The sequence below is a fragment of the Bacillus rossius genome, chromosome 1, assembly GCF_032445375.1.
Source record: "Bacillus rossius redtenbacheri isolate Brsri chromosome 1, Brsri_v3, whole genome shotgun sequence".
NCBI lineage: Eukaryota > Metazoa > Arthropoda > Insecta > Phasmatodea > Bacillidae > Bacillus > Bacillus rossius.
Window position 1 is genome coordinate 342305771 of NC_086330.1, and position 14033 is coordinate 342319803.

A 14033-nucleotide genomic window follows, 5' to 3' on the forward strand; every position below is an offset into this window, starting at 1 on the left:
GAATAGAGCGACTTTTTTTTTTACACAGGTTTAGTTTCCTAGAATTACGAAGAATTCTTCGTTTATTCGAGGTCAATTCTTCGTTGCAATTTCTAACGGTGTAAATATCATAAAAACTGTTCTCTATTTTATTTTTGCTTGTTATTTTGAACCTTTCATTACATACTGTGCCAGTGGGTTTAGATTATGCGTGACAGCTGGATGAAGCGTCATCCAATTTGCTTGTAAGCTGTCCAGGGGTTTCAGGGACGTGATATGTGTTCGTATTTTTGACTGCACGATCGAGTGTAATTTGCATAGCAGGTCGTCCATAATTAGGCTGCCAGCATGAAAGTGAGGTTGTTAATTTAAAAAAAAATATATAGTGTTTATTCTGCAAACAGCACACAAGTGCATGACTTGGAGGTTTGCATCAAGGCTGTTAAGGATCTACGACGGTTCCTTAACAAAACCGGTCACCCATGTCATCGCTAAGCCAGTTTTAAATCTCTGTAAACTCATCATGGACGATGAGAAGGCTGAACACTTTCAAACTATGACACAACCATATTGAACATATCCTAGGTAATTTTTCTTTTCCTAACAACACACCTGAACTCTCGATAGAGAGGGATTATATATATATATATATATTTTGCTTTGTGGTGTTGCCTACACGTAAATTTTAGCATGGTTGTTAAAAACAGTCGTGAAAAGTGAAAAGTCACTTATATAATACCTTCGGAGTGTACTAGTCATTATCAAACACAAGCAAGTCGAATACCGACGTGTTTTTTTTATGACACTTAGAGGCAAAGTATTTAAAGTCTAAATAAAAACAGATCCTCTTTTTGATTTTTACCATGTGTAAATATCCTCTTGGTTATTCCGAAATGACTTGCGAATAAATGTGCCTGTTCATTTTCTTTTTAATTAGCGTACAGCATACTCCTTCTGTTTCATTATCATTTCTGTAAAACCCAAGGTCCGCATGTGAAGTCTGACGACGTTTCTATGCTCCTTCGCAGTTACATGTTCCTACAAATTTTGAAGTGTAATAATTTATTCCCTTACGAAAGCCAGCCTTATTTCCCCCTCATTTCGATAAAGACACTTCTAAATTATTAAATGCTTCTGGTGATAACGAATTCATATAAAAGCGAAATTAGGCTTTCCAAAGTTTCCTTACTCTACTTTTCCTATTTTTTACATGATCAAACAAAATTGGGCAATGCTTATTTATTATAAATGAAAACTTATGTTTTAAATATTGACAAAAACAAAAAAGTTAACTTTTAAATTATAGACGCTATTAATGAGTTATTTAATAACATGTTAGGCTAATATGAATGAATGACCGTGTTTGGTTTCTATAATAAAGTAAACTATTTTTGCACCGTAGTACTTAGACCAACTTTTTCTTTCGAAGTTATTGTAGACTTTCTCACATAGGGTGGTTGAAAAGTGCTAGGGTTTTTCAATTTAGTATTAATAAAGAATACAAATATTCATTATAACTTATTTTAAACTTCAAAATGAAAAATTTATCAAAATAGTTTCAAGATAAGACTAGCAAACAAAAGTTTATGGCTTTTATACAAATACTCTTAGTGATACACTGATAGAATGGTGATCTCATAAGCTTTCTCTCAAAAGAAAATCTAGCGTTTTATCGCATAGTTCGGCATTCTTACAGCAAATATTTAAAAAGAATTTAACGTCATTATAACAATTCGTATTCTTTTATTATAAAAGTATTTCTTTTAGAGTTTGTGCTTACTAATAACCAGCACATTAGCAACAATCAATTTCATATTAACGTGTTAAAATTTATTTTACAACAAAAATCATGTTAAACATGAAACAAGTCTGTGAATTACATGTAAAGCAATACTATTTAGTCAGTTTGAATATAAAGAGCACATGCCATGCAAAAAGTCGCGATAACTAATCTCCTCATGCTGTGTCACAGCAGCGTGACGGGCGCGATGCGATGGATGCGATGGGATAGATGCGATGGGATGGATGCGATGCGATGGGTGTGATGGACGCGTCGAGAGTAAAATAATTTCCTAGCCAATCAAGTTTGACTCATCCGTGACATCAGTGCAACAAAATTCGTGGGCGCGTCAGACTTTCCGATTAGAAAGACTTTATATTTCCATCGAGACGCGGATGCGACGCTAGTGAAATGCGTGTAAGATTTTTTTTTTTTTTTTTTAGAAAGTTGGTTAGACTAGTGCATTGGTATTATTACTATTATTATATTTTAAATTTTTTATGCACTAATTTTTCTGTTAAATATTTGAGCTGTGTTCACACACAATTAATTTTTTTTTTCAATGAACGTAAAATTTGGATTTAACACATTCTCTGAAACAAATAATGATTTTAAAAAAATGCAAAAAAAAAAATTGATGGATATCGTTTTCGTGGTACATCTGTACTGGCGAAACACGTTTTATGTATTATTTTTATTTTGTCGCTCGTGTTAAAACAGCATGTTCACAACAAAAAAAAACGCAATAATTTGTGCTGCCTCATCATCGCGTCTGTCGCGCCATTTTGAATCCAGCATAGCTCGTTCAAGCGATTTCCGCAGCTCGACGTGTTCTGTTCGCAATCTGTTCGAGGAAGTGCTTGCTTCTAACAAAACTCTTTCCGATGACGACCGTAGCCCGTTGGTATTTTAGCTCCCGCTCCCGTTGTGACTGTGTGGCGTCATGCTCCGCTGTCCGGATCAGAGACGCATCGTGGGTTGAGTGTAGTTGGCACTCTAGCGTGCGACCACTCAACTAGAGTGGCTTATTTGTGCGGCAACTGCTCGGGAACCGCTTCTAGGCAGTTAGTTCATTCGTCGTAACGGATTTATGGAGGGAGGGAAAAAAGGAAGGGAAAAATTGTATTTCGCATCTCACAAAAGCGCTGTCAGCAAGTTTCGCAACTTCGCTGATGACCAATCACGAGTACTGTATCCAACGCCATCTCCGTACAATGACGTCAATTCGGGCGAACGTTGTGGTCGCCGGGTCACTGGGTCTCTCGCCCGTGCATCGCACGCCAGGAAACGTGGCGGACGTTTCCGAAGGTCTGCGGGTTCCACTCCGCTTGCTTCCCTTCGGAGCGAGCTATCGGTGGACACGCCTTTGCAATGGATCCGTGCTGGCGATTAGAACCGGCCAACCATTTTCTTGCTGATTTTTTGAACAATCATTCAGGCAAAATTTGCCTTACTTATTTAAAAAAAAAAACACGCAAATATGGCATTGCCTGCATATAAAGTTTGCATAAAAAAGGAGAAATTTTTTCTAAAAGTGAAAGCTAAAATCAGTTAGGGAATTTGTAGTTTTTATTCTGTGCCTTACGGAAAACTTCATCAAGTAAGAGGTGGGAAGTGTGTACCTGTGTGTGTATTTGTGGACAGTAAGAAGTCACTTAAATATGTGGAAAATAAAGGTGTCACTCATAACTATAACTAAACTCACGGTGGTTGTAGAACATCATTCACTTAAAAATAGTTCAGACGCTCAGTGGTCCATCTTAAATACTTAAGTACTTTACGACAAAAACTGTTGTTCGACTCCAACTTCAAAGACTTGGGAAGCACCTTAGTCCATAAGTTGTTCAGATATGTTCAACTTATTTTGACGAGACGAACCTGCATCGGAAGTTAGTCGAAGAATTAAGACTCCATCTGTATGATAGAGCGCTATCCATGGCTTCGTCGCATGAGGACATCATTGGCTCTCGATATTCCAAAACAACTGTCAAATTCAGCTCACATATTCAAAGAGATATAGACGTGCTTACCACAGGTACCCCAAGACACGCGTATATGCTGGAATTTTTTTTAAAATGTGAGGTAGTAATTTGACAAAGAATTTGTTCAAATGCAGTTACAATGAAATTGCAAACACCGCCAATATTGAAACTCTAACATACAAAAAGACACGAGGTTTTATAACTTCAGCGATGGACTAACAGGGTGGTGTTGTTCGTTGGGAGAGTCCAGATGGAGCGTGTGCTAACAGAAGTGTAAACAGACCAACCTGGCCTTTGTTAGGCAACCAACGAAGGTTCCCCTTTGCAACATGACTGTCATAATATCCATACAACTCTTTCTGACTGACAAAAACAATTAAACGTGTGTTTTCAATATGGTGGTTGTAATTTTCTCTCAGTGCTGTCGAATTAAAAAAATTACATTGTTTTCAACATGGCGCGAATGTTCCCCGCCACCCCCCTTCCCACCACATCCCCCAGAACCAATACCCTTCTGCAATGACACTTTCATTGGCAAATCATCTGTTCCATGATGGATTTAAAACATTTTCTCTGCTCAGCTCGCGCGCACGGTCTATAGTCATATCTATGTAATGATGCGTTTTTACCGACGCAACCATAGCCAAAGATCCTTTCATGACAATGCTGCATTAGGGGATAAACTAGCAACACAATTTCTTTTAATGGAACAGAAATACTCATGTAAAATTACAGATGTTTGTAAATTTGTACATTTGCATTAAAACAACTGTATCACTACATAATAGTGTTCGCAGTAATACTGGTTTCGGATTCTTACCCGGGAATTCATGCTTTGTGTTGTCCCAGTACCTTCAATAAATTTGTAAACCGTTCCCAGAATAGCTTTCCGGTATTAACTGCACACATTAATAAGCATAATAAAACAAAATAAAGTCAAATTGTTGAACATTCGATTATCTTTTCCAAGATACAAATTTTTTATTCTTAAATGAAACATAAATTAAAATATAAAATTATGCGCCAATTTTCGCAAGAAGTACTTACAGTATATTATCTTGAATAACGTATTTCATATGTAATCATTCCAAGTGTGGTACAAATATAAAAAATCTTTCTTGTAATATCACAAGCTATTTCTTGGCAACTGGTATCCAAAATAATTTTTTTGTAAAAGTACAGAAATTATTTTTAAATAGACTAAAGTACTTTTTTTGTTACTAAAATATAACGCCACAGCCCGCTCAAAGTCAACGAGGATGCAATGGCGATTCTGGAAGAATCCTTACAACTATCGGGATGGTAAAAATAAAAATGTGTGATATTCTTTAAGGCTGGATTCACAATTAAAATAAAATAACAGTAACAGTAACAGTATGTCGTGTGTACAAGATATGACCGCCATGGTTTAGAACCTACTGATTCACGACAGCGCATTGGAAGGTTGTGTACGTCTGAGGGAAATGGATATATGTTATCTCTGTGTTGGACGCATGACGCAACAGCCATTGGAGGAAAGAAGGGTGTCATTTTGGTGGGACTTCGAGAACTGTTTATTTTTTTCGATCATATTGTGGCAAGAAATTGTTGAGATATTACAAAGTTTTGGTAATTCCTGCCTTAAAATAAATTAAATGCAATTACCTAGAAAAAAGGTCGTGGGCGATAAATAGAAATAAAAAATTTCACTGGTTAAAATTAATAGTAAGATTTCGTGTGCATCGCTTAATCCTGAACCAAGCCTAAGATGCACTTTAAGCTAAGGGTGGGTGCACACAGGATCAGCTTTGACGCAACGTGATATGTCACGAAACGGCGCGATACCTTGCGACAGTATAACGCCGTCTTCTCGCGACAGTTCAACGCCGTATTTTCGTTAAAGTATTTCTTCCCACATTCTTTAAATTAAATTTTTGTCGTGATACTCCTTCAAAGACGGATTATAAAAGATAGATCTTTCCTGTACTAAACATACTATAAGAACTGCATTCGTCTGCACCGAGAAAAAACTAATTGAAAAGCATGCGTGAATATTTTTGAATTATAGTAACAATCACGAACATTTTCATCTAGTCAGCTGTAAACACACTAGGGCATGCATTTGTTGACAATTTTTTTTTTCATTTTCGCACACGCGCACAGCACTGCAGCCATCAGGCAGTCTGCTCGCGACGAAGTTGGAGCGGTCTCTGGTCGCGACAGTTTTGTGGCGTCGTGCCGCGCCTGATTCGGTGTCCATTACTTGTGTGTAAATACATGGAAGTCAATTACTATCAGACAAAACATCGCGTCTTGTTGTGTCAGACACAGAATTTTTTTTCCCTGTATTTTAACAAAAGATTCCTTTGGAAACCAGTTGCCAAGAAATAGTTTGTAATACTGCAAGAAATATGTTGTAACTTTGTACAACAAATGGCTATGGATTTTTTTAGTGCGTGTATATATATGACATAGTTTTCGAGATAATGTATTTATTACGAAACTTTGGGCATAATTTTACATTTTTATTGAAGTTTCATTCAAGTCTTTTTTAAAAACTATATTAAAGATTATCGAATACCAACAATTGGACATTATTTTGTTGTATCATGCTTATTAATGTTCGCAGTTAATACTGGAAAACTATTCAAATAACTGGTGGCCTGGAAAATTCCATCCGTCCGTCTGTCAAAACCTTACCAAGCTTTAACTTTCGACGGACGGGCGAATGAAATAACCTCCAAAATGTTAGCAAGATACCTATTGCCGGTGACCTTTACTGTTTATAAGTATATTTATTCGTTTAGCTGCTTCCATTCAATGTTACCAACATACGTTTGAGAATATTTTTAACAACTTAAAATATTTTAACAAATAGTAAGGGTTCATTACCGTGCGGCCCGTTGCATGCTGGGGTTTCTGAACGTCAAAACGTTTCGTCTCGGTCCTTTGACACAATCAGCGTCTCCCGTGTCAGGGGAGGTTTCATTTTGACGGAATAACATGTGAAGTGTTTTGTGATGCCGAAATATAGTTAAATAGTGCTGAATAAGTGGAATTTAACTGTGCCATCGAATGCAGAAAATTCCTAATTTAAATTAAATTAAATTTTAATTCAAACTTTATTGAATTTTAAATTCTAAACTCACATAATTTTTGTGTGACAGAACTTTTGTGTAGTGTGCCCATCGTACTGGCCACGCTAGATAGTACACTATGTCTTTTTTTTTTGTGATACTGGAGTAATCATTATTTTGGTTAAGTGTATTTAATAAATGGTATATAATATTTTTTAAGGAGTTGTTGATTGAATTGACCCAGCACTGCTCTCACAGTTATTAATAATTCTAAATGTTTTCTACATAATTATTTATATATTTAATATGAGTGTTTCTTGATTTTATTTTTACACATTATAAAGAGAGAGATGTGTATAGGCCTATATTTGTAGCCATACTGAGTAAGAGTAAACATTCAGTGAGTGGCACCAAAACAGGGTCATTTCAATCTATTTGTGTAACTCAACCAAAATATCAAAGCGAAAAAAAAATAGAATAGAATTATTTATTAAGTGCTTAACTTTCACGATCTTTACTATAACATATCTATACAAGAATAATTTTCACGTGCATTTAAGATATTTGGTCTGTTGGCAGAATTAAAATGAAAAAAAGTACTTGACGTACGTGCGGGTGATTGTGAATCGCTCAGCTTGTTGACGGACGGACGTACGTACGGCTGACGGACGTACGAGACGGATCATTGTGAGTCCAGCTTAAGCTTGAACTTTCGATGGACGGACGAATGAAATAACCTCCAAAATGTTAGCAGGACACCTATTGCCGGCGACCTTTACTATCGTACAAGGTTTTTTTTTAATTTGTTGTTTTGTTTAGCTGCTTCCATCATATGTTTTTAAACTTACGTCTGAACACAGTTTTAAGTTGGATGTTTGATAAAAAAAATTGCTCGAGGCATAGAAGTTAAAGAAGACATGACATTTGTAAATCTAAAAATGTATAAATAAATAAAAAGCGAAAAAAAGATTTCAAATTTATTAACTAAAATGATTTTAAACCTATACAAGATTAATTTTCACCGCTATTCAAGCCTTCTAGTCCAGTGTGTAAGGTTTGGCCCTAAACCCCGGCCAAACCAAACAACTTCCGCAACCCGCGACACAGTAAACTCCTATATTGCCCCGTACCGCAAGCGCAGGTAAACCCCAAAAAATATTAAAACCTAAACTAATGGCAGGCTCAAAAAATACTAATAAGATTGCGAACAATGAGAGGAGGCAGCAAGTTAAAAAGACGCAAAAAGTATATGGCAACATTTAATAAATATATATAAATATACCATAAAATCGTTTCATCACAAATCAGCGCATACATCATAAAATACATACCCTACTACTACTTATAAAAAAATGCTATATAATAATACTAAAAAAAATACTTTAACAAATCCCCAAAAAGGTATAATTTGGATCATATACTTCGGAGCTCCGAAAAATTAAATGTAACTACCAAAAATGCATTAAAAATATATAAGATCATATTAATACAAATACAAATATAGTTTGAAAATCCTCGCGACATTCACACACGCCTCACCAACCACTCGCGTTTCATCGTACCAACGCGTTCTAAATTATATATATATATATATATATATATATATATATATATATATATATATATGAACGCCGTTCATATTCAAAAGGAACGCTCATAGTCAGATGTTCGACCGGCAAGTCACTTCGACGTGGAACCATCACCATGGCCAACCCGCGTTTTACTCACGTCCGCGCCCGCCCGGGCCCACCAGGCGACTGCCGCTCGCCAGTCTCCCCTGACGTCACCCACTCAGCTGTTCTGCTCGCGCGCCGCCTAGCGCAGCGTTTACCAAAATATTCGGTAGTGTCCTTGAACTTTCCAGACCAATTTAATAACTTAAAATCTTAAAATTAAAAATAATAAGACTAAACAAGAATTACAATTTCCTTTTTTAAAACAAAATATAACAAACTTAAAACAAAATAACTCTTATTACCAGGGCATCCGAAAAGGTTAATAAAATAACTTAATCATTTCTGCCAACATAAACATTATCAAAGGTACAGGCTGTAGCACACATGCTACAAGTGGTTCCCAACCTTTTTTCAGCTGGCGACCCACCCTTTCCGTATCGGAATACCTCCACGGTCCATCGGTCCATGGTGGACTAAAAACCTTGTATCGTATCCCTTCATTATGTACTGTATATATATAATTTACCATTAAATATTGCAAAAATATAAATTTTATTTATATATGGTTTTTTAAGATACAGATTGATTATTGATAATCAATTTGTGTTCTGATTTGAAAATGGTTGATAAAATATAAGCACTTTATAGCAAACCCGTTATTTATTTAACAATATATATATTTGCACACAATTAGATATGTTTCGGTTTTTCTTATATTTTCTGATGGTTTATTCCATGGTTTCTGATAGTTTTAGGATTGAGTTGCGACTCACAAGTGGGTCGTGACCCACCGGTTGGGAACCGCTATTCTAGTCATTTTGCAGCACCCAAATGTAATTGGACGTGCTGGGCATACCGTCTGCCACCTGTCGTGGACTGATGTGACAGGAAAGCCTTCTTTTCACAGACGAGAGAGCCAAACGCCCGATCGTGCATCTTCGTTTTTTTTTTTGTTCATTGTAAATAAATATGGTGGTGTTGATGAAAGGAAAGACCATAAACAAGGCAACGGTATTTATTTGTACGCCGCCATATTTTTCGTTTGCCGTGTGTCCGTGAATGTTTATTTTGGACAACTCATGATAACTAATGGGAATGGTCAATTAGGTTAGGTTAGCTACATTATAAAAACTTTAAAACATTGTGGACGGTTGATTTGGTTAGGATAGCTACATTAAAGTTACTGTGAAATCATATAAACGGTTTCCTAGCACTAGATAGCTATATAATAAAAAGTTATTTGCTAAGCAACCATAAAATGATTTTACAGTATTTTTAATGTAGCTAACCTATCCTAACCGACTGAAAAATTTAATTCCACGCCGGTTTATACAATGAGATAGAACGGTGTATGACGTATGAGTAAGCTACATCCCAAATAAATACACCTGTCGTGGTACGGAGGAAAAAAAAAGCGAGCGTGAACTTCGGGGAACTTCGGGTGTGGCTCTCTCGTCGTGACAAGGCCAGGTCACCGCACGCAGATGTTGGAGCTGTCCCGGCGCGAGTCTGCAGTGGTGAAGGGTGTTTGTGTCTGTTGCCGCAGGGGCGTCGGCGGCGCTGGCGGCGCGCAAGTGGACGACAGTGCTGCCGCCCTTCAGCGCGGCGGCGGGGAGAGGCGCGAGTCGCGACTGCGTGGAGGACAGCCGCACCTTCCTGCGCGAGCTGGACAAGCTGTCGCTGTGGGCCGTCAAGAGTGAGTGTTCCGACACGCGCGCTGCACCTGTTCCCTAGCCCTGTCCCTTGGGCTGCATCCGAATACTGGCCTAATGGATCCCTTCACTAAAAGTGCATCGTAGCGGACGCGGCCATCTTTGTGTTGAATCCGAACTATCACAAGGGATGCCGATGCATCCCTTCACGCATCCACTAATTCGAGATTTCAAGGGATGCGACACACGCATCCACTAACGCGTCCCTACATCCATTAGCTTCGGAATCGGGTTTTATTTTGTTTGTGTATAATATTACTTCATATTTTCAGCATAAGATTTGTTTAAAACATTATAAGCGAAAGTGATAACTTAAACAGAGACAAATGAAGACGTTGATAAATATAATCAAAATACGAATTTAAACTTAAAGGATAATTCAAAACTCATAAGTATTTTTAAAGTTTACAATTTAAAAAATGTATTTTATTTGGATCGCTAACATGTATAACATACACGTTACATTATTTTTTAATTGGTAGGTATTTATTATTTACGTTTTGCTGAATATTCGTAGATATCCCTACACAAAATGGCTGCGTGAACATTGGTTCAGTCAACAGGTGGTGCTAGCAGTAAAAGTATTCGGATACTATCCATCCATTAGAAATGCGTCCTCTACATTGTGGCTGAATTTCCTAAGAGATGTAGGGATGTGTGTGCTAAGGACGCATCCCTATGTATTCGGATACAGCCTTTGTTTCAGGTTCCTGTCCGCTGCCGATCTGTGGCATGCGCAGAGCTCACTTTTCCGTTGAATTCGTCCAGTCGGCGGACCCACGTCTAGCGCCATTAACTCTCTTACGGTCACTTCTGTGTTAATCTTGGGATGTACCAAGCGTGCCAAATGAAACATAATAGCGAAACTATACTGGAATACATCCTGTACACTTAGATGGTCATAACAATAACAAAACAATCGCAAGTTAAAAAGTATTTGAGAAAATTAGAAAGGCGGTTCTATTCTTTTGCGATGGTGCTGCTATCTCTAGAATTTTTGCCGTAACAATAAACGTAATTATTTATATACTTGTGTTGATAATAATATTGAATATTATGAAGATTGTATCTATGGCTGGCCAATCCCCTCCTAGCACATGATGCATGCTACCCCTCCTGCATGGCTAAAACCCTGCATGCTTAGAGCGTATGGGCTTAGGCCAGAGACACACTTAGTCTCCCTCCCTAACCCGGAACCCTCTCCCCAACACACTTATTTTTTAGTTAGGTTAGGGGAAAAACCGTTAAACAACACTATTTCTTGAAAAAGTAGCATTAAAATTCGGCCTTAAAATTTTATTCCCTTCGCGCCCAAAGAGGTTTCGCTTCAAAAAAATTAACATGGCGTTTGAGACAGAGTACTATCTCATTCCTTTTTTTTTTCTTTCAAAGAACCAGAACGGATCAGAATGTAATTCAAGCCGGTACATTTGGGGCCAGAGAACAGGACTCCTGGTTGGTAATGTTGGCCGGATCATTGATTGTCAATTTGCGGGGAAATTGCTTTCGCAGTTCAGGACGTTCTACCTCTGCAGTACGGAAGGTTGTGGCGAACCTCCGCAGAATCACCGTGCAATAAGAACCTCAGGTGGAGCTCAGAACTGATCAATAAGGACACAAAACGAGTGGAGAGTGCAGTCTCTTCCCCCTGCGCTGCAATGGTCGCTCCCCCTTATCTTCATGAGCGCAAAATGGAACAGCACAGATTGCAGTGTAATGTTGCGTAAGACGTTCCGTGTCTCGAGAGGTGCAGAGCGTTGCAGCCTGTATCGGTCACTATGTCGGGACCTTCAAGTGTGATGTAATGAGTGCTGGCGAAGTGAAGTCCAAGTTTTTTTCTTCTTCCTTATTTGCTTTCATTAACTCAGAGAAATATCACGTTCTACGTCAGGTCTGGAAAGAATAAACGTGCATGCTGAAGAGTATTAGCAATCCAACAGGTTTAGCGAGAGATTTCACCGTCACCATTCATGCTTGGACGTGAATATGTACGTCTTACTAATTGGAATACTAGTTTGAAAAGTGAACTGTAACGAAAAAAGGATATAATTTTAAATATCATAAAATATCAACCGGGCTTAGTATATTTTAGTTGCGCAAATATATATATATATATATATATATATATATATATATATATATATGCGTGTATGTGTGTGTGTGTTAATGGTTTGCCTATATATAAGTGTGTGTGTATATATATAGGTAAATGGTTTACGCATGCGCTATTATGAACAGGTTTTGTATATTTACAGGCCACTACGAGTAATAGGTAATTTTCTGGAACGTTCGATACCGGGTGACTCTTCTACTTTGATAGCAGATATTGGACATACGCGTTAACCAATTAGAATCAATTAAAAATTCATTTGAATCCAGGTAAAAGCGAACTGTTTGAACCGCATTATAAATTACGATGTAACAACTTTGAGGCGAAATTACGAAAAATAGTGCGAAAAATTACAATGTCGAGGCATATTTCAATATTCGTCAAGACAGGGTATAATACATTCTCAAGATGTTTTTTTGTCAAGAGAAAATACCGATATTTCATGATGAAAACTTTAAACGTCATAGAAGGTACTTTAGATCATTGATGACCAGCCCGCTGCTTTCAGCAAGTATCTCAATCTGGCTGATATGCCTTGAGGAGCCGTAATATGTCGTAAAGAATTTCGCACTGCAATTCACGTCATGTTGCAAAAATCCTTGACAGTAGGGTTCAAAAAGGTTGTTTGAGCGCGAAACGAAGGGGATAAAACGCCTGTAACTTAAAAATTGTTTTATGTAAACTGAACAAATTTTATTACAGTGGCAGTGCCTTTTTTTTTTTTTTTTTTTTTTTGCTTTATATTAGCTTCACCTGTATGTTTGTTTGTCTGTCCGTCTGTAACTCTTTCGACTAAGAGTGAGTGGCTCATCACTGTAAAATGTCCTACCAATTTCATTACGTTCGTTAGCCGAGCGGTCTAAGCGCGCGCGACTTCTGTGACGTCAGCTTTCGGATTCAGCGATCGTAGGTTTAACTCCCGGCCACGCCGAATTTTTTTTTTTTTCTTCGGTAAATTCTAAGATTATATCCATACATCTAACTGTAAATGATTCGGAGAGACTTTACCATTTCTTTGTGACGTTGCAACTCCAAATAGTTATCTCAGATGGTAATAGGTAGTGTCGGTAACTCATTTCCCTATGATAATTATACATAAATATAGTTTAAAAAACTAAAAAAACATGCTTTTAAAGAATATCAAACTAAAAAGTTAAAAATAAATATAGTTTAAAAAACTAAAGAAACATGCTTTTAAAGATTATCAAACTAAAAAAGTTAAAAATAATTTTAAAATTTAATTTATGACAATAGTATATAAGCAATACTAGTATAAATGAGAAAAAAGCATGGGGCGCTTAATATACAAAAAATATGGCACAAAGCGCCTCAAGATTTTTTCTCATTTATACTAGTATTTCTTATATACTATTGTCATCAATTAAATTTTAATTTTTTTTTAACTTTTTAGTTTGATAATCTTTAAAAGCATGTTTCTTTAGTTTTTTAAACTATATTTTTGACACTGGTTTTTGGTCTCTAGACCCATCCAGAAAATTATCGAGGTCCTGGAAAAATCACAGTGAGCTGGCTCACGCCTCTATCTAAATATGTAATACACAGAACAAAAATAATTGTGTGTACTTTTACAAAAGATTCATTTGGAAACCAGTTGCCAAGAAATATTTTGTAATGCTACAAGAAAGATACAACTCTGAACAACACACGACTGTGGTTATTTTTGCATATATATTAATTTTTTTCGAGATTACTGAGTATTTATTACGAATATTGGCGC

At 37.0% G+C, this 14033-nt stretch overlaps 1 protein-coding gene across 1 annotated transcript in view; it reads left to right on the plus strand.

Moving 5' to 3' along the window:
- LOC134528146 (O-acyltransferase like protein-like) overlaps positions 1 to 14033 on the plus strand; it is a 163952-nt gene that overhangs the window by 98772 nt on the left and 51147 nt on the right. The window contains exon 2 of the mRNA XM_063361471.1: positions 10020 to 10169. Within this exon, the coding sequence (XP_063217541.1) occupies positions 10020 to 10169 (150 nt within the window). The remainder of the gene's footprint in view (positions 1 to 10019; positions 10170 to 14033) is intronic.